Source organism: Amblyomma americanum, chromosome 8, assembly GCF_052857255.1.
Source record: "Amblyomma americanum isolate KBUSLIRL-KWMA chromosome 8, ASM5285725v1, whole genome shotgun sequence".
Classification (NCBI taxonomy): domain Eukaryota; kingdom Metazoa; phylum Arthropoda; class Arachnida; order Ixodida; family Ixodidae; genus Amblyomma; species Amblyomma americanum.
This window is the reverse complement of record NC_135504.1, coordinates 66526831-66553424: the sequence shown is the minus strand read 5'-3', so window position 1 is coordinate 66553424 and position 26594 is coordinate 66526831. Positions and strand designations below refer to the sequence as shown.

The following is a 26594-nucleotide window of genomic DNA, read 5'->3' as shown; positions in this document are numbered from 1 at the left end:
AAGAAAACGCACAACGGCTAAATTCGGGGAATGACCACCGAAAGTGCTAGCGCACTAAATGTCTTCTTCACTCGCCATTAGCTAAGAAAGTTAGGTAAGAAACAAGAACGGAGCATTTGCTATGCAGAGCACAAGACCAGCGCTCCTTCTTTTAAGTCTAGAGATCGTCAGCTTCACAGCGCGCAACGACGAGTTCATTCTGCCGGCTGAGCGAGTGCTGTACATGAATCGGAAGGGGTCGACAATAGTCAGGCTTCGTGGCACGAAAAACGACGATGAAGGTGATGAGCGCTGGATCAGCGACGTTCAATACATCTACTGAGCAGAAGGCCCTTCTGCGCTTTTTGACCATTTCCAAAACACCTTGGACAAAAAAAGATGCTACGTTATCCAGATCTGCTCACTCCTTTCGCGAGATTTTTTTCCTTGACAGAGCAGATCTGCAACACCCCATAGTGCGTTGAGCCAAGTCGCCACTGTCGGTGTAACCGAGCCAAACCACAAATAAAGGCAGCTGTCATTCGAGCACGCGGCGCAGCGAACAGATCAGCTTGGCTGGCCACTGCAAGAGACCGCTAGGCTATCAACGCAGCAGATCACGCCTCGTGTTAAACTGCAACGCATTAGTTAGTTAGTTAGTTAGTCCTCAGACGTTGCTGGCACATACCCACGGCGAGGGAGTGGCCAAGACACAGGCGGTTAATTGCTAGAGACAGGAAAGTTTTGACGGTAAAAGGAGTGGTCAAAACTTTCGTGCAACGCATTCTTGCGCAATGTATTACACATCGTTGTCTTCATTAGCTAACACTACTAGCGAACTAATATCGTTGCCGGACATGCCGACGACCAATCAAAGCTAAACAATGAGCCTACAGGGATTGAGAGCACTAGGCTGTCGCCGCAGCTTTTCACACCTCGTTTAAGCTGCAACACAATTTCGCATTCTGCATTGCACATTGCCGTCTCCTTCTACTAATACTGCTATCGACCCACGCGAAATTGGCCAATGGCCGGTTGGTAAGCCGCCGGTTTTGAGTTGGTAGCCGATGTGCTCGGCCGACTAAACTCGGGCCGGCGGGGCGCTGCGGCTGGCCAATAGCTATGTCGGTTAGTGGTTCGCAAAAGCAAAGAGCCGGTCTCTAGCAAACGCCTGGCAATAGTTGACCGCCGACACGTAGACAAGCAAGCAACGGCCGATACCGGGCCACCCTTGGCCAGCAACCTCATCGGTTATATTTTGAGCAACTGTGCGTAATTAGGGCTCAGCCGCTAGTCTAAATGTTCATGTTATATCTTTATCGTATGTATAACAGCCGGCAGAACTTTTCCGCCTATAAGAAAGTATTATAAGAAATTATCTTCATAGCACGCACATGCCACACAGACGTGTGCCTGAGAAAATTACGTCTCATTACGTTTCTATAATGGTCGCGACAAAGATTGCACAGTGGACAATGAAAGTATCTGCAACGTAGTCTGGTCATTTTTTCTTCTGGTTTTTGTCACCACAGAATCACAAATGAATGAAATAATATTGCTTAACGCGTAATAGCCACAGGCGCCAATAGGAGGGTCTTCGAATTGAGATATGCAAACTCATGCAAATGCTTCATTCTGAGGATGTATGCACAGCATTCTGATGTTGCATGACCCCGTATGGTTTGCATATCGCTTTTAGAGTTCGATCTGTGCGGCGCATCTGCTTCTGTTAGACATTAGTCTTTGCCAGGGTGGCACTGTTACTATTGAAATTTCACCCGTAAATATGTCGGCGTAAGGCCAATCAACTTCTCCGTTGCAATCACCTCCAGACTGTTCTTTCTGACGTCTAAATTACACAAAATGCAAACAAGGCGTTCCAATTATTTTTCGCGCACCTTGTACAGTTGTCATTGTATTGTACTTACTAGTAGTACTACAGGTAACTAACCCTTAGGCCGTCATAGGACTTACCATAGCCCCGCCTCGGCAAGCGCGCATCGGCTCGTGCAAGGGCAATGTTGCTTTGCCGAGCTCGGGCCATGGACGGCGTGCTTGGCTGCCACACACGGACCATCGACGGGCCAAGCAAGTTTTTTCCCTCGAGGAACTAATATATGCATATTCTCGAGCACTCTCCGTTGATAATCGTCGTCTTAATCAACTAATATTTCTATCGAGCTAATATCGTCGCCAGACGTGCCGATGATCCAGCAGAGCGAAACAGTGAGCCTATACAGGGCCAGAGACACCTACAGAGCTCGATCGAATAGCGCATTAGGTATTGTCGCACGCTAATTCCGACGTTGAGAACGCTTTCTTCTTTTGCTCGGCAGTGGCCTTGACCTGCTTTTCTGTTTTCTTTATTTTGTTTACCTTTCCCAAAAAGCTCTTAGTCTTCTCCTCCCCTCACAGTGGATCCTCCTCTCGGCGAACTTTTTGATGATGACGGAAAAGGTCCCCGAATATTACCTCTCGCCACATACATGTCTCGTGCGATTGATGGCGGGTATCTCAAGTTGCTCTTAAAAAGGAGAGGCTATTTTCTCAGGCAAGGTTATGCACTTTGTGCTGCGTGCGCAGGTTCAGCATGCCTCAGAAAGTCACGAGAGGACGACTACACTGATATAAATGCCAATTTGCCACCCTAAATGCGGTTTGGGGTTCGTTTCATACCACTGCATAGTTTTTATATCCCCCACACAATGAGTTGTAATTTTTTGCATCGGCCACTTGATGCACTGCACCCGAATTTGCTTTGTTTGGCACGGTGAGGAAGATAAGTATATTTCATTGAAAGAAAGACAATGGTGAACGCGAAAAAAATATCTAATCGCTTTATTGCGAAAGGCAAAGTGCTAGGCGTCGTTTTTCATACTTGTGCTGTGTAAGAGGTCAGAGCCTAGGGCTACGCGCTGTCTACTTTGGCTGCGTTTCTGATGGTTTAACTTACTTGAGCTTCAGGGTATTGATGCTTTGTGTCATTCAGCCAACTTGTGCAAAATTACAACTTTACAAGGTCTAACCGGTTCCCTGAGTTTGTGTGCATGTTGACCTTAAGGGTGACCTTGGCCAAGCATTGCATAACAACGGCTCATGCAGAAATAAAACAAGTGTTAAGGCTATAGTGCTTGCTGCCCGCGGCGGCTCGAAGAGATGAACTTCGCTGACCACTGCATGAGATCACTATGCTATCGCCGCAGTCGATCACGCCTCGTGTTAAAACACGCAACACACTCTCGCGCTGTGCATTGCACATCGTCGCCTTCATCAACTAATACTACTATCGAACTAATATCGATGACGCAGCAAAGCAAAGCCATGAGCCATCCAGGCTAAATAGATGCATTCGCACGTCTGCTGGGTTTAACTACGTTTAAACCCTACCACTTGTTTTTTGTGAGCCAACGTGCTCCTTCGCTGTTCTGGATTTTGTCTGGGTGGCCGGTAATGCCTTCGAGCACTTAGAGCTCCGTGTAACCTTAACTTCTAATAAAAGCGACATGCCTGCTCATTCATTACATGCAGTGGCTAATGATGTTCTGTAGCTTCCTTATTTCGTCACTAACTACTGACTAAAGGGACGAAACGGCACTGAAAATTTCCTCATACGCTCTTGTTCAACGCGCTGCCAACCAATGTTGCAGTTGTGCTTCCCAATCAGCGGTCAATATCCGTTGACCGTGCCTAACATTAGAGGGGTCAACATGCGATTGACGTTATTTGTCTAGCGCGGCAGCGCCATTTTGTTTCGTAAAGACTTGTAATGCCGCTATAGGCGTGTCTTCACGAAGGGCGGAGGCCTCACTAGCTGGTGCAATGAACGCAGAGTCGTCATGGTTTCATGGCCACCAGTAAGTGTGTGTATGTGTGATAGAAAGAGAGATAATCAGAGAGAGAGAAAAAATGGTTGAATGAGAGGGTAGTTTTTGTTTTTTTATGTCTCTTTCGCATCCTCGCGAAGATAGCATGCACTCGTGTCGCAGCACCTCGGTCGTAATAGCAGCTTCTAGATGATGTCTGTCAGGACGGCGCGAAAACAACAAGGACAAAACAGGTACAACAACAAAGCAGGACCGGCGCCCCTTCTTGTGCCTCTTTTGTACTTGTTCTTTTCGCGCCGTCCTGACATCATCTAGAAGCTATGCACCATCTAGCCCAAGCCAAAGTACTTCTTAATAATAGCAGCGCTCGTAAGCTATGATGAAGTCGTTTTGTAGGCAGCGCGAGCCAGTCTTCCCAAGAAGTAGGGTGCAGATTTTGGGGACATTGGTATGAGTGGAGTTAATGCTTGATCTGACTTCAGAGCAAACATTCCATGAAAAGTAAACTAACCCAGTCCACTTATCGGGGGGCAGTGTGTATCCATACTACATCCTTGAAGACGAATGAATTCGTGACAATGGCCTCTGGCGCCATCATTTGCAAAAAAAGGCATATGCTAGCCCGAATAACATTGTTTCGAAAAATTTTAATTGAATAATTTAAAAATCAGAATTCATCTCAAAAAGAGTTGAGGGCTTTTCGCGTGATCGCATTTCCTAGTTGCGCATTTGCACTGAAGTGTCAGCAAAACGCGCAGCTAGTTGAGGTTCGAGGAGTTTGGCTTCATGTATCAGGTAGTTTCATACGCTGGTTCGAGACACTACTGTTGCTCGAAGAATATAACGCTATGCACTCGTAAAAATTTCATCCTGCAGAAAAAGTATAGAAGCACATCCTGGCCAAAAGGCTAATTTATTTGCTCGCACAGATCTGAAAAAAAAAAAGGATGTGTTACTTGCCACAACGACACTTTGCAAGCGTCTATTGCCATTAGTTTTATAACGGTGTTTAGTGAAAGCGGTATTCCGCCATATTGAGATCGGTTGACTTGTGGCAAAGTTTTGCAGCACCAAGCGCATGAACGTATATGTGCTTACTATCTAATGATAGGATTTGTTTTGTACGACGTTTATTTCAAATATCACTGGCTTGAAACACTACCAACGGGGAAGGAGCAGTAAAGGTGCCTTTAGCTAACATGCACAAAATATCACCGCCCCTCTTTTCTGAATGGACAGTCAAAACTAAATCACGGACAGAGAGTCAATCATCTTAAATTTTTCGCGGCGAACGTCCACTTTCTAAATTCGGCGACTAAAGTAACACTTGTAGGACTAACTTCATAGGACTGCATGACGCGTTCTTTAGCAGTGGAGCTGTCCATAGCTTCGTTTGCGTCTCAATTCAAATAGCATGTTCCCACAGACGAAAAAGTAGCAACGGATTGAGTGCCTTTCCATTCAAGTCGTTACCAACATAAGGCACTGCTCCGCAAACCGCTCGTGACATTTTGCCTAAGAGTGCCTACGGATTTGCATAAACGAGAGCTAAACTTAAGTGCTGCATTTAGTCAAGAAGCCAGTCATACGGGATGTGCAGCTATTGAAAGGCTGGGTTAATCGGGAATTATTGTACAGTTGTGACATCAACACATTTATCATGACGTTTGTTTATGTTATATTGGTGTCACAGAGACCAGCAATACCTTAGTCGCCATTCAGTCACATCCGCCTATCTTGTCCACGATACCTGCAGCATACGAATAAGAAAAAATACCTGCAGTTCATTTCCTTTTTTGAGGATTTCGGCGCCGAGCAGTAGCCTTCCGTTGATTGGTTTGATCGGGAAGAAGAACTTGCCGGCTTACCTGATTTTCAGTGGTACACATACAGCTGTTGCAAATATTTCTGAAACGCAAAGCAGCCTAAAGTTATCCTCATCTCACCTCCTATTCGTCATTTTGCCCTTTTTAATCGTAATGTTCCCAATGAATGACGCAAGGGATGCACTTTAATATCATCGTGGAACCCTCGCACTGAGAAAAAACACCCTCATCGTTTCGAGCGGTGTAGCACAGCGTCGGCTCGCGGACAGGACCGGTTTTCCGGTCGTCGAGGGCAGTGCCTGATGCCACCGGGGCAAGAAAACGATACAAGGAATGTTTACCACGTTTGAATGAGTGCGCAAGCACAGGTTTTCTGCTGCGCTGAAGACGACAATTACCGGTCAGTAGTGCAAGACGTAGCGATCGCGCTAGACCAGCTGCGGTCACGCAGCTACATTATTAGGGTCAGGTAGAAGGTGACGTTCGCGTGCAATGCCGCGGTACTGATCACTCGCGCTAGGCGAGCACCGAACAGCGTAACAGACAACGGACGATTTTGCTAATGGTGGGTAGCCATCGGATTAGTCCTACCGAGCAAATTCTGGAAAACAGCATTTTTGAGCGGGAGACCACTTATGAACGCAATTTTTTCATCTAATGTAAGATTTTACCATGATAATCAATATAGGTAGGGATCACCGACGGCAGTCTTGAATTTTTTATTCTATTAACGCTCTTGGTATCGTCAAAAGCGTTCCCCATTGGTTTTCTATACCAGTCTTAACTGTGCGATGCGACCGATAGAAACACTTTGAAAAAAAAAAGACTTTGCTATATACCAAAAGAACGGACTATTACCTTCAATCTTACCGTAAAGGCATCTTGCAATCTTGCAGTCTTAAAAAAAAATTGCCAGAATTTCTGGGCTTTGATTGCACACTAATAAAGCACGCGTTATTTTGACCCATGACGTCGCGTTCTGTTTCATAAAAGATGTCACGGCCGATGATAATCCCGTGGTATGGTTCCAGCATTAATTGCTTCGAGTAGCGGTATCGTCGGCCGTAGGTGCAAATTGCGCGCTCGTGTTGTCCGTGAACAATTTTCTTTGTTCTTTCCGTCTATTGGTATGCACATAACGATTAATTACCCGCTATCTGACAATCGGCATTCCGTTTTCAACTCTTTTGTCCCTGACTATTTTAGAGTTAGCATCTCTACCAAGATTAGCACTGAACCCGCTTGCCCGACACTGGACCCAAATGGCCCGGAGGTTAGGCTCATCTGTTTATCGTAAGTCCTGGTCAAAAATTCTGTGCACTTGAACAGAGAAGTACAAGCACCGGCTGTGTTCTTTTTCTCTTTTCTCAGCCCAGCCCAGCGTAACTTTTGGTCGTACAATACAGGCAAGATTACCCGCTTTTGCGTGCGCCCAGAAAAGGCGCGAAGCTTCTGACAACAGTCCATTTGAACTGGCAGTTTGTGCGATGAGTTTTGTACGCTGTCTATTTTTGTGTGCCTCCCGCTGGCTCGACAACGCGTTGAAAATATATTTAATTCTTAATTTCCCAGTTATTCTCCTGTCAGTTCATAAGGAGCTAAAATCTAAAACAGGTGCACTAATTGCGGTGAGCCAAGCGATTATACCGTGTTGAATGCACCGCATAAACTTGTCCTTGTTTCGAATTTACTTCTCTTGTAGAAAAAAAGCATTTGAAAAATTTGAAAAACCGACAGGCAGTTTTCTAGTATGCAGGGGCCTTCCGCATTCACGCCTCGAGTCCGGCTTTCGCTTGCTGACGCAGAGGCTGGAAAAATGGGACGATAAAATGCAGAGGCAGCAAAATATGTAAAGCGCCACAAGGTGAGTCTTCCACTTCCTGTTAATTTTAAAACGAGTGCTGTGCCGCCTGCACTGAACAACGCGTTTACATAGGTAAGGTGCTCGGACTCAGGTCGCCAACTTGCATGGAGCTCGTGAAGCAACTGGAAACGAAAGGATCCTTATTCAGTTGATGCTATGAATAGGCCTTAACGACGCGAACATTGTGGGCAAGGTGTTTGCGGTCCTGTGACTGTTGGGAAGCTTGTCAGGTGTATAAAACTCACGAGGCACCGTCGCAGTGTTTGACAGCTCATTGTTTTTTGACTATTAAGGCAGCATTAACCTTCAAACCACAACTGAACAAAGTCTGGCTGCACAGTGAACAAAGGACTAAGCTGTCACGGAGGTAGAAAATTGTAATTTGGAAAGTGGGCCTCCTGCTCTGAAACTGAAAACCTTTCGTATATACGTTCGGATTAAGTGCCCTTTTGTTCTACTGAAAAAAACATGGCGTTGCCTTTTGTCCGAGGCATTCGCATATTACCTCCTATTCTATGTGGAAGGCAAGGAGAAAGGCAGCATTTTAGGACAATCTGCAGTTAGGACAAGTTGAAGAAGTTAGAGAGTTAGAGAACTCATTTCTACACAAGTTTAATTGAACGGCAATTGAGCAGCGATGTTACGCGGCAGCATTAAATTTCTTGGACCTTTCAAAGCAGATATAGCGGAAAGACAGACTTCTTGTCACCTGACAAGGCGGAAGCCGATGGTACGTTTGTATTAACCAATTGCATGACCTTTCCTGTTCCCATGTGCTCTCAAATCGGGCGAAGCCTTTTCGCCGCCTCAAGTTGGGTGAGGCTCTAGAAGTAGTTATAATAAAATATTATGTGTGAGTGGTATAATCAGATCTACATTAATAAAAATTGGCGCAAATAATCGGTAGAAGTATCAGTTACAAGAAAAAAAAAGTGTAAAGTTTGCGGAAATCTCAAAATTCTTTTTAGTTTTCTACTGACCCGTTTCTCTCAAAAATGGCTTGTTACGCTGAGTAAAAGTTTGCAGTCCTCAAATGCGTTTTTATGGAGGAAAAAAGCTAAGGCGCCCCTGGTGCTGTGCGATGTCAGTGCACGTTAAAGATCCCCAGGTGGTCGAAATTATTCCGGAGCCCTCCACTACGGCACCTATTCTTCCTTTCTTCTTTCACTCCCTCCTATATCCCTTCCCTTACGGCGCAGTTCAGGTGTCCAAAAATATATGAGACAGATACTGCGCCATTTCCTTTCCCCAAAAAACCAATTATTATTATTATTATTATTATTATTAAAGATGTGAAACTAGAATCATCAGCCTGCAGTACAAACGACATCAATGAACTTTTTCTTAGTTTTCTTTCAGAAAATTCATTTAGTGCAAGCGAAAAAAACGGAAAAAGGTCATATATCACCGCTGCATGACAGCAAACTGGCAATATACTAATTGTGCGCTGGTGCGCAGAGATCAATGCCAGTAAAAGGATTGGGAGCTGCGATGTGGCACCAGTATACTCAAAATGGCCCAGCTGACATCCATTCGAAGTCACCGCTGTCCAAAGTCGGCTAGCTTACGCGAAAGAAGCCGGAACATTATCCCCTAGTGTACGAAATATAGACTACGCGAATGCCTTTCATGAAGAAAGGAAAAATTTCCAGGCTACCCCACGCGACACGAGGAATACCCTACTACACGAAATAATGTACTCCGGCTCTTCATGCCGTAAGCTATTCCCATAATGAAGAGACCACAGCGGTGGCATAATAGTTTCAGCATATACTTTAAATGCTTAAAATTCGAGGTTCGATGCCCACTGGCGCAAGGTACCCGCGGTTTTCCACTGAGTTCAAGTTTTTTCATGGCATAGTGCTCTGCTTCTCAACGAGAAAGTGGTTTGAAAAAAAAAAACCTTTGACCCCACTTAGTGGAGACATACCGCACTAGTTATGGAAGTTTTCAGTCAAGGCGCCTTGACGCTATTGCTATGAAATAATCATCGTGATCTTTATTGCAGCAGATAACTTCTTGTAGCGGTTATCTTAACGGAGCTCCCAACAAGCCCAAGTACCTTTTATATAGGTGTTCCTTTGCTATCCCAGCGAGCTTAACCTGCATTGGTGAGGTGAATTTCAATGGAAGGTCCTGCATTACAGCATTACTTGTATAAGGGACTTTTTCTCTTAAAACCGATTGGCATCCACAAATGGACACCAGGGGCCGTATTCTATGAGCTGTCTATTTTCCGTGTCCACTTAGCATCCATCCGTTCGGTCCTTTGTCGGTGATTGCTCAAGTATACCCGCGGCTTTCAAGAGTCTGTGGCAAGGGAAACGGCCATAGGGTGGTAGTCACCGAACCTTAGCGTTAGCTGAAATTGGATGCAATGCGCAGCCAATGGTGACGCGTATCGCAGCGCTCTGTCAACAGCAGGCGAACGGATATGATCACTGGTTGCCATTGGCTGCAATATGCAGCCAATGGTGAGGTCCGGTTGCCAACCACCCAACGGCCAGGTCGCTTTCCTCTGAATCTTGACAGCCGCGGGTATATCTGAGTGGCACTGAGAGGGAACAGAAACGACACGAAATGGACAACGGAAAATGGACAACTTATTGATGTCACCCCCAGTACGCATGATATACCTATACATACAAAGCATGAGTTCCCTTACTTTTGACAGGTGCGCCTGGACAAGGGGTCGGACGGACAGGCGGACAGAGATAAAAAATTACTCGGGAAACCGGACACCGGGAGACCCCACACGATGGAAAAGTATAAAAGTGACCGCTCACTGCATTTATTAAAACAAAAATTAGAGGGACACTTACGCTTCGCCTTAAGGGTATGACGCGACAGTGTTGATGGTTTTTTTTCTGTTTTTAATTATGTCATCTGATTACGCACTCATTAGCACACATCACTAGGCATACTAGACACAAAAAGGCACTCAAGGCACCCTAGACACAAGCCAATCGAAGGTGCCTTGTTTGGGGTTCTTCCATGGAACCCATGCGAAGTGATTATCTTTTCCGGCCTGTTAGCGTGGGTGGGCTAGGTTTAGTTCATCTTTACGCGCGGCAGATTGTTACGCGCTTGATGTTTTTTCGCAACACTTCCTACCCGATATTTCGAGCATTTTTGTTGGCGAATTTGGTTAATGCTTTGCCCACTCGGATTGTATCCTCAAACTTCACTGGCAGTCCCTTGTTTACGGGGTTTTATGCATGAGGTAAATTTTGCTGTGCGTATTCTGGAAGTGCGTTTTTCAACAGAGTTCTTATTTTAAATGTCGCGAAAACTTAAGTACAAAGACTTGATTTCTATGCTTTTATCTCCTCCTATTTAGCGCTTATTTTACTGTGGACTGCGAGGACATGATGTATTTACGTGGTTGCGGAATATGTTACTTTCACCGTGCCCTAAGGCTTCCTTCAGCAAGTTACTTTCGTAAACATTGCCCGTGAAGACTTGGCTTCATAAAAAGGACATTTTTGTGCCATCTGTCAACTGCCGCATCTGTGATGATCCTAAAACAATTTAACGTTGCTTGATCTATTTTAATGAAGCGGTTCTGTTCTGGGATGTCTTGCAACGGAGCTTCAAAAACTGTATTTGTTTGACTTCTCGTACCATACGATACCCCAACGCAGCGCAGTATGATTATGTACCTCTTGTGATTTTTTTTTTCTCTTGGAACTACACAGCTTTTGGAAACCTACGGTAGAATGACAGACCGTCACTGTGATTCTGTTGTTTCGACAAATGTTATTTCTGCGAAATATTTGTTCATATCAGAGAATCGACTTTAAACCGGAGTGGCACTCCCTCTTGGTGATAAGCTCATCTCCTTTTCCTCTTGTCTAGTGCTCTGTTGCTATGTTTTTCTATATTTTATTTCGTGGCGCTTCCCGCAAGCTTTATAAATTGTTCGTGCAAATAGAACATAGTTCAAGTGTTACAAACACTATTTCTGAAAGAAAAGCTTCAATGGCATAGGGGTGGCGTGTCCGACTTGCAACGCGAGGATCACAGGTTCGGTTCTCAGCCGATTACCGGAATTGTCTTTTCACTGTAAATATTGTACATAATTTAATGTAATTAAATAATTTACATTTTTTGCAATAATCACTTGTCAGACATAATAAAACTTCGCAATCACAATTTAGTTTGAGTTTTAGTCATTTTCATTCCACAGCTCAGATTCTGCGACACAACCGTCTTGACAAAATCCTGAATTATTCTGGCAACGCGCAAGGCTTTTGCTACGAAGGTTCGATCTAACGTTGTCGCACTAAAAAACCCCGCCGCACTTTCAACCCTGCCCACACCAATCTTCCTCACTTTTCATCGTTTATGAGCCATCATTCCAGCACACAGAAACACACTGACAAAGAGAGTATAGGCCCCACGGACGCCGGACTTCAACTGAGGTTTATTCCATAAAACAGGCTTTTTATGTGCAAATGAGTACTAGTGACACCTGGGGCTGAAAAGTATTTCTTCGACCAGATAACGATTATTCAAGGCGGCGTAAACCAATATAAAAACCAAAAACAAAAAGATAGGCATAAGGGTATCTTGCCACTCACATTCAAGAGATCGGTGCGCCTCCGCATCGCCTACCTGGCTTACCCACCAAACACATTTGCCTTGAGATAATCTATTTCTTTTATCCGCAGCGCAACAGAAGGGCGGCTGACGCAGTTCTCTTTATGAGAAGAGACACGGAAAGCTTCAAAAATGTCCCGGTTCTTTTGAGTGCTAAACTTGCGCAACACTCGTGTTTCTTTCAAAAACGCCCTGCACGCTGGCTCGCGCGAGCAACGGCGAATGTGGTCAGCTAAATGAACTCCCCCACTTAATGAATCAGCGGTCCGGCAATGCTTAAGCAAGCGTTCATTGATGTCGTTACTCATGTCGTTGTCGGTTTCTGACTTCTCCCGCCGGCTCATCGGCGTAATTGACTTCATTATTAGCTTTGTGTCAACTTTTCGTTTGTTCTCGTCTCAAGACGAGGCGAACGAAGAAAGATTGTGCGAACTTACCAGAAGCGAAAAAACCTTATATGCCGCTGCCATGACTGTGAGCTAGCAACATTTAAACAGTATGCAAGACCACATAGATGAAAGGTAAAATAAAAGCACGATGAGTAAGGATGTCACACCAGTGTTTTCAGGACACAGCCGACATCCATTCGAAAGTTACGCTGTGGAAAGTTGACAAGTCTCCGGAACTCAAGTTAGAACGTTGTTTTGTTTTGTAAGACGAAGAGGCAGGCACGTGTCTTTAACGAATAAAAAAAACCACCAAATACGCTCTGTGAACATTCTGCCTACTGTTCTCTTGTAGTTTGTCAACGTCATCGGTCACTAACTGCCCCGCTTGCGTGCGTAACTACGCTCTGTGTTTCTTCACTGCCGACATTCCATTCGTTCTTCGCAAAGTGCGGCGAACTCAGGCATACACTTGACACCAGCCAGGATGCGGAAACAGCAGACGTATATCGCTGTTTCTTTACGGCGAATTAACAAGATCCAAACCGCGGGCAGGGACACATGAGTTCATGTCAGAATAAACAAGAGGGGCGTCGAGCCAGTGCTATCGGGGAGATACGGCCAACATCCGCTCAGAGTTGCCGCGGCCTAAGGCTGGAAACCCTGCGCAGAGAAAGGCAGCTTGTTTTCGATTTCCACAAGAGATGACTGCACCCTGAACGAGGCTCGACACGGAAAGGGGCGACCGCCGTATAAGTAACGCCACTTTGGCTCCAGCGTTGATGCGCTTTGAAGCTTTGAAGATGAAGAGTTCTTTGGTCCTGGTGACGGCTGTGATCATGGTCTGCGCCGTCGAAATGGGTGAGAAACTGCGACGGCGTAAAAGCTCAGCGCTCGTAAAGCGTGCGCAGGTTTCGGTAGGTTAAGCCGTGAAGATAGTGAGGCCATAGGCCTGGACTGGCGAACCGTTTTTTGTTCGGGCTTAAGTGGTCAGTGGCCGCTTAACGGGCAAGGTTCGACGTTATACTCTTTTCTTACGTATCAGCGCACTCAACTGCAGTATCGTAATATTACGTACCCCATCTATGGCTTGATGCGATACCTACTCTGTTCAGAACTTCAAAGAGGTCGGCGGGCTTCTGGTAATTCTGTGCCACGCCTCCTCCGGTACAGTGCAAGGGCATCACCCTTCATTCAGTGTCAGATGTAATCTTCGTAGTCTTTCTAGAATGCGATACCGGTTTTGGCGTCAATCTAGGCCTTCGTAATGTCCTTCATGCTATGCGATTCCCTCCCAGTTGTCCGCACTGAGGCCCAGGCGCTGTTCAAGTTTTCGGACATTCCCCACCTGTGCGGCACCAACGAGGAATGGAAGGAGTGCGCCAGCGTCAACTGTACCGACGTCACGTGCTGGCAGCGCACCATAGGCCCCGCCTGCACCACTGACTGCAACTATAGCTGTCTTTGCTCGGAAGGATTCTACAGGGACGGTGAATATAACTGTGTCACGCTGGACCAGTGCCCACCCGGACCACTGGCGGCGTCCCACCTATAACCTTCATCACCCTTTCCTCATGACGTGATGCCCTGTTAAGCACAGAGCCGACAGATCAGTGCCGGCTCACCAAGCTTGCCGAGAAGATAGCGGTGGCTAACGGGGTCATGGACTGAGAGCCCTTCTTGAGACCGCACTTACCAGCACGAACCCTCAAGACCAGCGACAGCTGCTCTAGCGGGCCAGAAAGATCGCCGTGACACCTGGAGCCCTGGGCTAAGGGCCCCACTCAGTAAGATAAGCGCACTAGTGTTAAGAAAAGTTTTTCTTCTTGTATAGATGTTTGCCAAAAATTAAAAATTGAACATTATTCTCTGCACTTTGACACAAAGGAGCTCAGGCATGCCTTTATTACAAAAAGAAATCCGCCATTGCACTTTCAGCATCCTACATGAAGCTCTCAAGTGGTTCGTCCATGATGTCAGTTAGGGACTTCCTCCAACGGCTCGTCGGAGAATTTTTGCTCGTTTGTCTAATGCACCTATTATTTTTTTTCGGTCATTGCACACTGCCAATGAAGAGCTATTGTTTGATAGCAGCAGGGAGACGAAAGGTCGTGCGTCAATGTTGCGTTACTTTGAATTACCAGCATCCAAACAGGGTGCAGGACGCTTAGATGAAAGCCAAAAGAAGAAGCAGGAGCTGCGCGATTGCTCGAGTCTCCTGAGAGGCGTACCGTGATTATCCATTCAGGTTTCCCGCAGTATGCTGAAGACTGAACTTTATTATTTGCCGTACAAACTGAATACTTTCTGGGAGTCTTTCAAGAACAGAAAAGCTTGCAGGCTAGTATGTGCTTTGCCAATATTACAATATATCGCTTAGTGTAGTAGGGTGTTTCTTTTTCTCCTGCAGTCGTATACTTTTTTATGTAGTAACCGCAGCGGTGCCCTAGTGGTTCAAACATCCACCTCTAATACAAGACCGGTGGTGTTCGAAAGTCTTGATCTAGAAATGTTCTTTTGCGCAAATAAAACGACACACGAGAAAGGCGACACACACACACACACAAGCGCAAATAGCAGGGGAAACAGCCTAAACCCTTTTTTCACAGCTAAGACCCACAAACCGGAGATTCCGTTCAGGACAATTGTTAGTGAACAGGGATCGTGGCAGGTAAACGTCAGCCAGTTCTTGCTAAAGAAGCTAAAATGCCTTGTCTTGGACGATCCCTTTCTTACCAAAAAGTCAGTCGATGTAGCACAGTTTGTTAAGTCTAATGAAGAAATTGGCTTTGGTTTTTCCATAGACATACAAGACCTTTTTTATTCCGTGCCTAAAGATCAAATTCTACTGTCTGTTAAGGAATGCATTGAAGAAAACGGCGACGTGTCGTTCCAGAACTCAACAGGCTTGTCTGTAGATAATTTTTTAGCTCTTTTGCAGTTTTACTTGAATGCTACTTTTATTGTTTTTAACGACCAGCCTTTCTTGCAGCGAAATGGCATCTGTATAGGCTCTTGCGTAGCTCCTATTTTGTGCGATATTTTTTTAGCTAAGGTAGATAAGCGGCTGGAGCAGACTTTTAAGGAGAGCGGGACAGTTTTAAAGGTTTTTAGGTATGTAGACGATTTTTTAGTACTTTTAAAAAAGCAGAAGACCTTCACCTACCCCTCTACAGTAGGTGAAGTTTTAGATACTTTTAACGGACATGGTCTTGGTTTGACTTTTACCCATGAACTGCCCGACGTTTCGGTTTTACAGTTTTTAGACCTCAGATTAACGTTCTCTGAAGGACACGTCTGCTGGGGCTATTATCCACGCGCAAAAAAGGTGTTGTTGCCGTATGACTCGGCGCACTCCAAGACTATAAAACGAGGAATAGCTTCGCTTTGTATGGAATCTTCTCTCCAAAAATCGTGTCCACATCAAATGTTTGACAGTTTTAATCATCAGATAAGCCGGCTTTTGGCTGCAGGGTTCCCCTGGTCGGTTCTGACTGCCGTTTCCGAGGCCATTCTTCAGAAGTCCAAACGTGGAGCAGGGCCAAAAATTGCTGAAACTCAACAAAAGGCCCCTAGGCCTGAGGTCGTGCCGTATATCCACAAAATTTCGCACAACCTCAAAAAAGTTGCAAGCAGACACGGTGTACCTGTCGTGTTCTCGGCTCCCAACAAATTGGGAAAGCTCTGCCCACGCATTTGTGACGCAAAAAAACGTGGGTGTCTGAAGAAGCACCAGAAACCGTTCGTTCGGTGTTCCACTGGAGTGGTTTACTCCATCCCTATGTCTTGTGGAAAGTTTTATGTCGGCCAAACTGGACGTTGTCTGAATGACCGTCTGGGGGAACACGCCCTAAATTTAGAAAAACGAGAAGACAAATATGTGCATTTGGTTGCGCACGTTAGTAACTGTGAAGAATGTGTGGCCCGGTTTGAAGAGACGAAGGTTCTTGGCAAGAGTAGAGATAAGACGGCACGGATTAGCCTAGAAGCCTATCATATAAAGAAACTTGGTGGCGAGTGCATCAGCGAACCCTCTTTATCTCTGTTCGCGGCTGAGATCGCCTCTTTTAAAGCGGCTAACTGTTAATTTTTCACAAATGTTTCCTTTCATTCTTACGCATGTCTGCCCGCGCATGCGTTCTGCTTTAGTGGCTTTTTCGCACCTTGTTTTGTTATCTCATTCTTTCTTTCTCTTTTTTCATGGAATATCACCCCACCCTTCGGCCTTTATAAGGTGTGGCCTTCCGCCAATAAAGTCAGTTGACAGTTTGCGCTTGTGTGTGTGTGTGTCGCCTTTCTCGTGTGTCGTTTTATTTGCGCAAAAGAACATTTCTAGATCAAGATGAACAACCAACTCGCCCAACAGGAAGTTTTAATGATGTTCGAAAGTCCTAGTGGCTCTGGTACCTACCGCCTTTCCATTGGGTGCAAGCTTTCGCACGGCCTGATGCTCGGCTTCTGTCGGACTTAAGACAGGTGGTTCACCGGGCGGAGCAAGAAGCGAAGGCCACAGGAGCTCTGGACTTTAGGTTTCTCCATATTCTGGGGGCGAAAACCTCTTGATTATATAAAATATTTATCTTTTTGATCAAATGTTCTTCATTTAAATAAATATTAATCTAAGATAAAAATAATCATCATCATGGCTCCCCCGGGCGAAATGCTTTATGCGCACTATCTCGTGAGCACCTAACCGGTTAGCTATTGCGTTCTTCAGCCAGAGCGTGCTCGTGCCACTGATATCAAATCGTTATCATAATCCTTTATTCAAAAGTTAACTTCTCGTAGTGGTTTCCTTAACGGAGCTCTTCTTCTGACCCATGTAACTATGTAACCACATGGGTGCTCCTCTGGTATCCAGTTAAGCTTATACCTGCATTTGTGAGGTCGGCGTGACTTGAAGCTCATGCATTACTGCTCTAGCTGTACAAGAAACTTGTTCATTTAACGGCGTTCCGTGTACGAAAACACGCCCCCATGCACAGAATTACCAAAGGCGCTGAGTACAGGTTCACTTACCTTTACAGAAGTGCACAAATGTAAAAGATATGACGAACGGAAAGACCGACGGTCGGACGGATGGATAAAAATGACATCACTACGGATACTGCAGACCAGCAGATCACACACGGAGGAAAGTCGGAATATACTTTTGCTGCATTTCATAGAATAAAATACACCACCCGTCCACTCTGTACATTGTGGGCATTTTTCTTCCTGCCTTTTCATCGCTGCTGCTTACTGACCTCCTCCTCCTCCGGAATGTTTGGCTTCTGTGTTATCGACATTGATTTGACGATATTGCGGCCAGTCGCGAAAGATTCTGCAAAAGCAACCGGGCACGGAAAACCATTATATCCCTTTTGCTTGAGTGATAATTACTCAGATTTATGTCGCGCAACATAGATGAAGAACGACCGGCAGAGGTGACTCAGTGCCTTTGAGATTGGGTTGCTCATCCCAAGGTCGCGTAATTGAATCTCTGCCATTGAAGGCGAAATGCAACAACGTCGTTGTGGTTGGTATTCGATGTCTGAGCAAGCTAAAGAGCCAAAGGTGGTCTAAACTAATCCGGAGTTCGCTACGTCATCCCCCCAGTGCCCCAACGTCTCGCTTCGAAGCGTTAAAACACGTACCACTACAACACCGATGAAGCAAAATATAAGCCAGAGAAGTTACTATGTGACGCCAGTGTTTCCAGAAAGACAAGGCCAACAAACATTCAAAACTAGGAGGTCATAGGCTAGCAAGAGCAAAAAGCGGATTTCAATGTAGAACATTGTTTTTTGTCTTAATAAACAGATAATTTGGTTTGATTTGTAGAGGTTTAACGTCCCAAAGCGACTGATGCTATGAGAGACGCCATAGTGAAGGGTTCCGTAAATTTCGACCACCTGGGGTTCTTTAACGTGCACTGGCATCGCTCAGTACACGCGCCTCTAGAATTTCGCCTCAATCGAAATTCGACAGCCGCGGCCGGGATCGAACCAGCGTCTTTCGGGTCAGCAGCCGAGCACCATAACCACTGAGCCACCGCGGCGGGTAACAAATAATTTAAGCGAGCACGTTGCGGATTTATTCTTAAAGATCACCTGAAGTGACACACAGGGTACGCGTGAAATAGGTTCTGTCGGTTCTTAAAAAATAAGCAAGCGGTCTAGCCTTTACCCACAAGTTACCAGGCCATATTAAGCTTCAGTTTTTAGATATCAACCTGACTCTAGCACTAAATCACTTTTGCTAGATGTACTTACCATGACCCCGAAAAGAGGTATAACTTTGTGGGTCAGCTGATTCAAAGATGCTGAAACGGGCCATTGGTACGTACTTTGTGCACTGAGCCTCGGCCGAATCTTGTGAATCCCTCATTCCGGAGAGCCCCAATATTAAGCATAACCTGCTGATGAAGTATGGTTTTCCCATCATGGTCGCTGTCACAGTAGCAGAGAAGCTTCTACGGAAATTCAAGGCCAGAACATGCCAAGAATTTGTTGTTCCCAAGATTGAGGCAGCAGTGATACCCTATATTTTGGTATTGGACATTTTGGTTTTATTCTTTGAAAATTGACTGAATTTTTTCTGCGTATCTTTTAAAAGGCAGATTTCGGCTTTTTTCGAATATTATATTCTACGGATGAATTGTCGGTCTTTTCGGGCGATATACTGTGGTATAATCCTGTGCGGTAAATGTCACCACAATTTCTTTAGACGTAAAGCATCTCATTCAATTTACCAGTGGCAAAAATGGCTCTACTCAGAGCAGTGCTTGCAGAAAGAAATGCCGTCGTCATTAAAAAAACAACAGAAGGAACCCTAAGGCAAAGACATAGGTGAAAGTTTACTTCTATGCGCTAGGAGTTGTCTTGCTAATGCTGGGTTTCTGCACTGGGTGGATCGAGAGGTCGGGCGGCCTCACGTCGTTGGCATATTGGCCACAGCGACAGAAGTTCCGCTCAACCGTCGAGATAGCCAGAACAATAAACTTTTTCGTAGTGCTTGTACACGACTTCTTTTTTTTTCTTGAAGCGATGTTTATTGTCCAAGGACATAAAAACAATCAAGTGAGAGATGAGTAAGATGCTTAAAAAATGAAAAAAGGTGCGCTGATTTGATGAAATCAAGAAGTGAACGATGATATGAACCCTGTGTCCAGGCAATATAGCAACCACGGCTTCTCTTCCTTGTCCTTACTGTATGGAGGAGCCTATTTAAATAAGCAACTGTCCTAAGTGGGCGAAGACAGTTAACAAGCACGTCTTAAAGCGCACTTTATTGACAACTAATTTACAAACCAACCAAGACGTTCGCTATCACAGAGCGATCAGGAACGTTAGGCCAGATCTGGAGCCTCAAGAAACCCTGCCAACCTGACCCTGTCTGATCATTTCTCCATCACTCCACAAACCATGTGCCTAGTCAATATTAATAATTGGGTTTTGGGGAAAGGAAATGGCGCAGTATCTGTCTCATATATCGTTGGACACCTGAACCGCGCCGTAAGGGAAAGGAGTCAAGTTTCGTATTTTGGCGCCAAAAAGCCCCTTGACCAGTAGCACGCCGATGCCTATGAGGTTTGTGCTCGTGAACACCAAGTGAAATCCACCAAGCCTTTTACGCGCAGTTCCAGCGCAAAACCACACACTCAAAAGCACAGCGACCACCGAACGGGGGACAACATGCAGGCGGGAATTCACGCACTGCTCTGTCCATGCTGGCATCTGTGCTGTCCGTTTCTGGAACAACTGAGACTCATCACTTGGCGTGCTGCTTAACTGCCGCATTCCACGTCCCCGTCCAAAGCAGAGGGGTCCGCGTGTCGGCTGTGCCTTGCGGGAAGGAAGCGACATTCAAAGGATTTGAATTTTCGCAGTCGACTAACCACGGTTCCTGCAGTTTAGAGCGCTTGTTTCTAAACAAACCCACTCGAATGACGCTAGGTGCGAGAGAGGAGGCAGGTGGGCTTCTCGACGACCCCTAACGAAATAGTTAAATAAAGTGCTCATCTAACGGCGTTGGGCTGTTGACTGTTTTATGACCCCCTGCAGAACAGCCCGCATAATTTACTGCTGGAGCCTCCTGGCTTCCAGAGGCGTATAAAGTAGCGGAGTAATGCCTCAAAACAAACAATCCGCTAATTAACTTATTTTCTCCTTTGTTTAAGTGCCACTCCTATGTATGGTCAGCTAGTTTTGGCATGCATATTAAAGGATACTGACCCTTTTAGTTTACATCCGTAATTAGAAAACTGATTTCGGCGCATGTTTATCTGGTTTTTCTTCGGCCTAAACCGAAACGTACAACACCTACTTATATTCAAAGGTTCTTGCACAATCGAAGAGTGTGGGGAACCACTACGGCATGCCGGATTTTCCTTTCGCCCCTTGTAATTTTGCCCCACTGTACCCTCGGATCACGTTTGATTGGAAGAGTGCATCGGACTGCGGGAAGCGTCATGCCATCCCTTTCGTCAGATGTGTGAGGAGGGTGGTTAATAAAATCCCCGTAACCTGCGGGAAAGTATACAACTGACCGCCCTAAGTAGACCTTTAGCACTTACAGCACCTCGCTACCAATTGTAAACTACTTTTCCCTTGCGAGACTTCAACATTGATTTCGTTTTCTGCAAATTAATTTCTAGACCCACTGCACTCTTCTCCATTTTTAACTCATTGGTCATGCTTTTCAATTCATCCGCTCAGTGAGTTAGCAAGTCAATCTTGTCAGCGAATCGGCGATTGCTTAGGTATTCTTCATTAACTTTTGTGCCTAATTGTTCGCAATCCAAGCCTCTGAATAGCTCTTGTAAACAGGTGGTGAATACCATTGGCGATATCGATCTTTCTGCCTGCCATCCCTATGTATGTAAATAAAGCAACAACAACAATAATAATAAAATAATAATAATAATAATAATAATAATAATAATAATAATAATAATAATAAGTAATTATAAGTAACTTAATAGCAATAAGTAATAATATAGCAGTAATAATAAGCTGGGGGAATAAAATGACGAAACCTAGTCACAGACAGCAAGGAAAGCATGGGGAATCTTCCTTTTTTAGATTGTTATGCTAATGAATGCTAATCATTTCCACACCCTTGCCTGCTAAATAAACAGTGAAATAGCTTTGATGGGCTGCTTGTAGTTTTTTTTTTAGCTACTGGAAGCTGAAAGTGAAATTTCGAATACAGGTTATATTTCTTCAGCTCATGTCTTTTTACGCATCTGTTTAAGCTGATCTTGTAGGTAAGATATGTTCTCCTCAAGAGGCCGGTGTGGTCATTCACTGGCGTTGTACACCTTTATCACTTGCACAGTTGTTGACAAGCGTGAGGAACGCTTGACGTCTTCGAAAAATCAAAGCTGTTTCGGTGACAGTTTTTACTACTGGCCTCCAGCGCCGTACACATACTGATCGATATAAATAAAAGTGCTCTTTGGGTTTCGCGTGTTAAGAAATTAAAAAAATAAACAGCGACGTTATGTTAATACACATTCTTGGTTGTATTTCTAGAGGTTGTTTGGAGTTACTTCTTTGTGGCTTCCTCTTTCTTTCCTTACATTTATGTTGGCAATCTAGAAGTTCAAACTGACGGCTGCCCTTACAAATGCCCTGGTTTGCTTGTTACGTAAGTTCGTAATTATTTTGTTACTTTATTATGGGCGTAAGAAACCATCGTTTGTACATCTGCAGCCGTTTTCAACTGAAAACTTGGATCCCGGGCCTAGTGAAACTGTGATTTAGGAAAAGTTTGGCTCAATTCGCCTTGCTTCTTTCTAAAAAAGCGAATAAAATTAAAATTCTTTCGCGGCAGTAAAATTTTATGAAGGATGAAATTTATATTCCTTCTCAGGGAACCTCAGAAGAACTTTGCATTCACAACACGCTAAAATATCTCAAGCAAGAGAAAACTAAATGAGCGGACCTTTTCGACGGGCAGGCGTTTTTCCCGCGTGTGCAGATATTTCGAGATGCTTCATTCATTCATAAAAAACCATTATACCACGCAAAAAAAAATGTCAACACGATTCATACCAGAGTATTTGTAAAATTTCCTTTGAACGGTTCATAAAATTCGAGTTCTTAGAAATAATAGAGTGCAACTGACTTGAGACTTCAAAACCTATTAAGCAGATTTAGTGATCCCTGGTTTCGTGAACGACGCGTGTTACTTCTCGTCACTCTCACCAGGCGCACTGCCGGTGTGTTTCACCTACAAATCTGCACTGTTCTGTCCCTCACTTCACCCATCATAACCTTCTTTTTTTTCTTTCGTCCTTTCAAAATTCTTGCAAGTATGCCGGAGCATTATAGATCAGTTTTGCCTCTCTGCCTGTTCTACAACACATACTCACTTCATTTTAAGTTCAAAAATTCTTTCACATCTCAGGCCATAAACAGCTCGCACAAACATGCTTCAGTGCCCCCCCCCCCCAACCTAAAAAAAAAACAAATTAAACCACCTGGCCAAACCACCTCCGACACTCCAAAGCTTTCACCTCATTCGACACTTTCGATTCTCACTTGATATGTCCACTTTTCAGTCTAATTGGCTTTTCTGTGTTGGTTGTGAAACGGCTTCAAACTTCGTGAAAATCGTGCAATTAAGACAGGGATTGTTGGCCTGCAACTCGAAGCGGGGGCGTCCATATATCACCGTTCGACGATTGCATATCATCCCACGGCAAACTGTGTGAAAGAATTCACACGTAACAGAAAATAAGAAAAAAGTTAGGAGAAGTGCTTCGAGTGTATTCAGAGAGACGTCTCCAGCATTTGTTCCGAGCTGCAGTGTCAAAAGCGTTAAGTCTGCGGGAACAGAAAAAAAAACAAATACAATTTTCTTCCCTCTACTATTTGGGTTCCGTACTGGTAAAAGATGAGAGCTGAAAATTCCGGCTCGAGAAAGAGTAACGTCACCTGCCCTGCTGTGCTTGAGCGAAACCTGAGTGAAGCAGTTGCGGAGATGAAGAGCTTCTTTTTTCTGTCGAGAGTTGCCATCGTGGTCTGCGCCGTCAGCACCGGTGAGCAACTCATCATCAGCAAAGTTACCCCAAATAAGTTTCCCTAAGCCCAGCAACCGTTGCTTTGCCCAGGAGAACTATTAGGTTAATGCATACTCTGCCTTTGAGCCGCCGAGTGGTTATTGTGCTAAGCTGCTGACCCAAAAAATGTGGGTTCGATCCCGGCCGCGGTGGTCGAATTCCGATGGAGGCGAAATTCTAGAGGCCCGTGTACTGTGCGGTGTCAGAGCACGTTAAAGGACCCCCGGTGGGAGATATTAACGTAGCCCCACACTACGGCGTCCCACATAGGCTGAGTCGTTTTTGGGACGTGGAACCCCATATACCAAACCAAGCATACTCCGCCGCTTCAATTGCATTGACCGTCTATAGTTATCGTGTTCAAAGCTGCCCCAACAGGGCCCTGCAAGGAACATTTCTGTGTTGACTGCAGCACCGTTTCGCACAGCTACGTCATCGCAATACGCAGCTTTCAGTAGCACGCAAGTGACCATGCTACTTGTCATCGCATAGCTCAAGGAAAGAGGGCCTGCGATGATTTGGTGGTGGCATACTCTTCAAGTGTGCAGTGCTTGGCCACCCTCGGAGCTGCGCGCATTAAACAAAAGGAGTCGGACGCCCGTTTCTAGCAGTGCAGAATTTTTCGGTCACCTAAATCGGATCCAGCAGCGCGGAAACACTCTAGCGATTGTAGAGCGTACTGGGGAGCCGCAAATTAAAAAATCCGCTTTGCCCTCTGACAAAAACTACCCTTCGCTCAACGTGTCATGGGCTGAGAAGTTAAGCTTTAATATTTAAGGTTTCTTGGCGCAATCTTTCTGAAGAATTAGAACTAGCCATCCTACACATTTTGTGTTACCTTGTGAAACCATCCGAAAATATCGCAACATGTCCATGTTTCGCTCTAGTGAATCATGGAGCTTGAAAATTTTTCTACCATGCAAGTTGATATTCAATAACTGAACTGCACCAAAATGAGATCTTCTTCTCAAAAAAATCTAGAAATATATTTTTGCAATAGAAACGTATATATGCGTTAGAGAAACGTAGTCCGTAAAAGTGATTGCAACATCGTGGTGTGAAAAGGAGACACGCCACTTCGTCTTTATAGAAGTTACCCCCCACAAAAGCGGGTCGTTTAGAAAGTGCCTGCAGCCACGAACATTTCGCCGACTACGCAAAGTCGTTCATGCTTCATCGTATCGCCTCAGCGTTAGAGTCCTGACTGACAAGCACGCGGTTTGTCTTGCACAGTTTTACGGGCTTAGAAATTCGCCGTTTTTATCATACCCATGCTCCAGTGTGTTATAGTAATAAATGATAGTGAATGCTGAATAACAGATTAGTGGCAATGAGGAAGTGACATTGCATGCATCTGGCGATCACGTTTTTAACTCTCCATGGCTCTCGCTTAAATCCATTGTCTCTAAAGTGAAGTACATTTTTTGGCTAGCAATACATAATCACAAAAAATCAAGATTTCACTAACCGGCGGACTTTAGACGCTTTTTTAGTTCTACCTCTAATATAGGCTTTATTCAAAAGATAAAATGTAAACTGTCGTACATGACATACCCACCCTTTCCGCCATTAAGTCAACATATGCTTCACATAAACTGAACAACCCTGAATACATTTTTCACTCCTTTTTTTATTTACAACGTCAGCAGTACGGTCCTCTTTCAGCGAAAAAGCCGCGGTCAAAGTGTGTTTGTAAAGACTGCACCCCATCTCCCCTAGCGGAATGGAGCTAATCGGGGTCCCTTCCAAGAGCAGGAGCGGTGCAGTAGTCAGCCAGTTCTTCGATTTCCCCTCAGTGCACATTTGAAAACGAGCTAAGCATCCAAGACCAACGATGGAGAGCTCTCGGTTGCTTTAGCTATTGCCGTCGACGAACCGACTGCTTTGCTTGCGGCATTTGACGTCCCAACGCGACTCCAGTCTATGTGGAACGCCGTAGTGGAGGGCTCCGGTAATTTCGACTACCTGGGGTTCATCAACGTGCACTGACATGGCACAGTACACGGGCCTCTAGCATGTCGCCTCCGTCGAAATGCCACCGCCGCGGCCGATGTCAAACTCACATCTTTCGGGTCAGCAGCCGAGCGCCATAACCACTGAGCCTCCATGGCGGCTTGAAAAAGCTTTTAATATATCAACATCTTGAACAATACCACCAACAATAACCGGCAATTATTTTTAAAGTTCTTATTTTGTAGCGACAGCTACAATTGCCGTATCATTTCGAGCCTTCAGCGTGGCGACGCTGCCAGACGTGGTTGGACACGTCCTGCGGGGCAGCTGCCGGCGGTGTGCAGCAGCTGCCGGCGGCGCGGCGCCGTGGCTGATCACGTGGTTCGTCACGTGGCTGGTAACGTCACAAAGTTCCACTCGGCCAGCTGTAGCTATCGCGTCACTTCAGGTTTAACGAGAGCTAAACCACCGCAAATTTTTTTTCTTTAGTAGATTGACAGCCTCGCCCGATTAGCCTTTTCTGGTAAGAGACACCAGAACCGAAGGAAAAACCAAACTGCCAGCGCACCTAATTCGAATTTGGCCTAACTACTCAAATCCACCACCATTTTTCCTCCTCCTCCTGCGCGAGCTAATTAAGTTACGTCACATCCTGCACACTCATTCGCGCGTCCACAATATAATAATAATAATAATAATAATAATAATAATAATAATAATAATAATAATAATAATAATAATAATAATAATAATAATAATAATAATTGGTTTTGGGGGAAAGGAAATGGCGCAGTATCTGTCTCATATATCGTTGGACACCTGAACCGCACAGTAAGGGAAGGGATAAAGGAGAGTGTGAAAGAAGAAAGGAAGAAAAGAGGAGCGGTAGTGGAGGGCTCCGGAATAATTTCGACCATCTGGGGATCTTTAACGTTCACTGACATCGCAAAGCGCGTGCACAAACCAACGTGGTAACACAGCGCACCTGTACAGGTTACGGCGAGTCGGCTGCCCGACAGTGCGGCAAGAACGAGAAGTGGGAAGAGTGCGTGAGCGGCAGCTGTGCGGAGAAGACGTGCAAGAACCCCGTCGTGGGTCCCAGCTGCACGG

General features: G+C 45.2%; 2 protein-coding genes across 2 annotated transcripts in view; both read left to right on the top strand.

Moving 5' to 3' along the window:
* Positions 1-13142: 13142 nt before the first annotated feature.
* Positions 13143-14351, top strand: LOC144101842 (ixochymostatin-like). The gene is made up of 2 exons (XM_077635063.1): positions 13143-13342; positions 13780-14351. The coding sequence occupies exons 1-2, from the start codon at positions 13264-13266 to the stop codon at positions 14034-14036; spliced, it is 336 nt and encodes a 111-aa protein (XP_077491189.1). The 5' UTR covers positions 13143-13263; the 3' UTR covers positions 14037-14351.
* Positions 14352-23386: 9035 nt separating this feature from the next.
* Positions 23387-26594, top strand: part of LOC144101841 (ixochymostatin-like) — a 6712-nt gene continuing 3504 nt past the window's right edge. Inside the window, exons 1-2 of the mRNA XM_077635061.1 lie at positions 23387-23510; positions 26478-26594. The exon at positions 26478-26594 is cut by the window's right edge and continues 102 nt beyond it. Of these exons, the coding sequence (XP_077491187.1) occupies positions 23453-23510; positions 26478-26594 (175 nt within the window). The 5' untranslated portion in view covers positions 23387-23452. The remainder of the gene's footprint in view (positions 23511-26477) is intronic.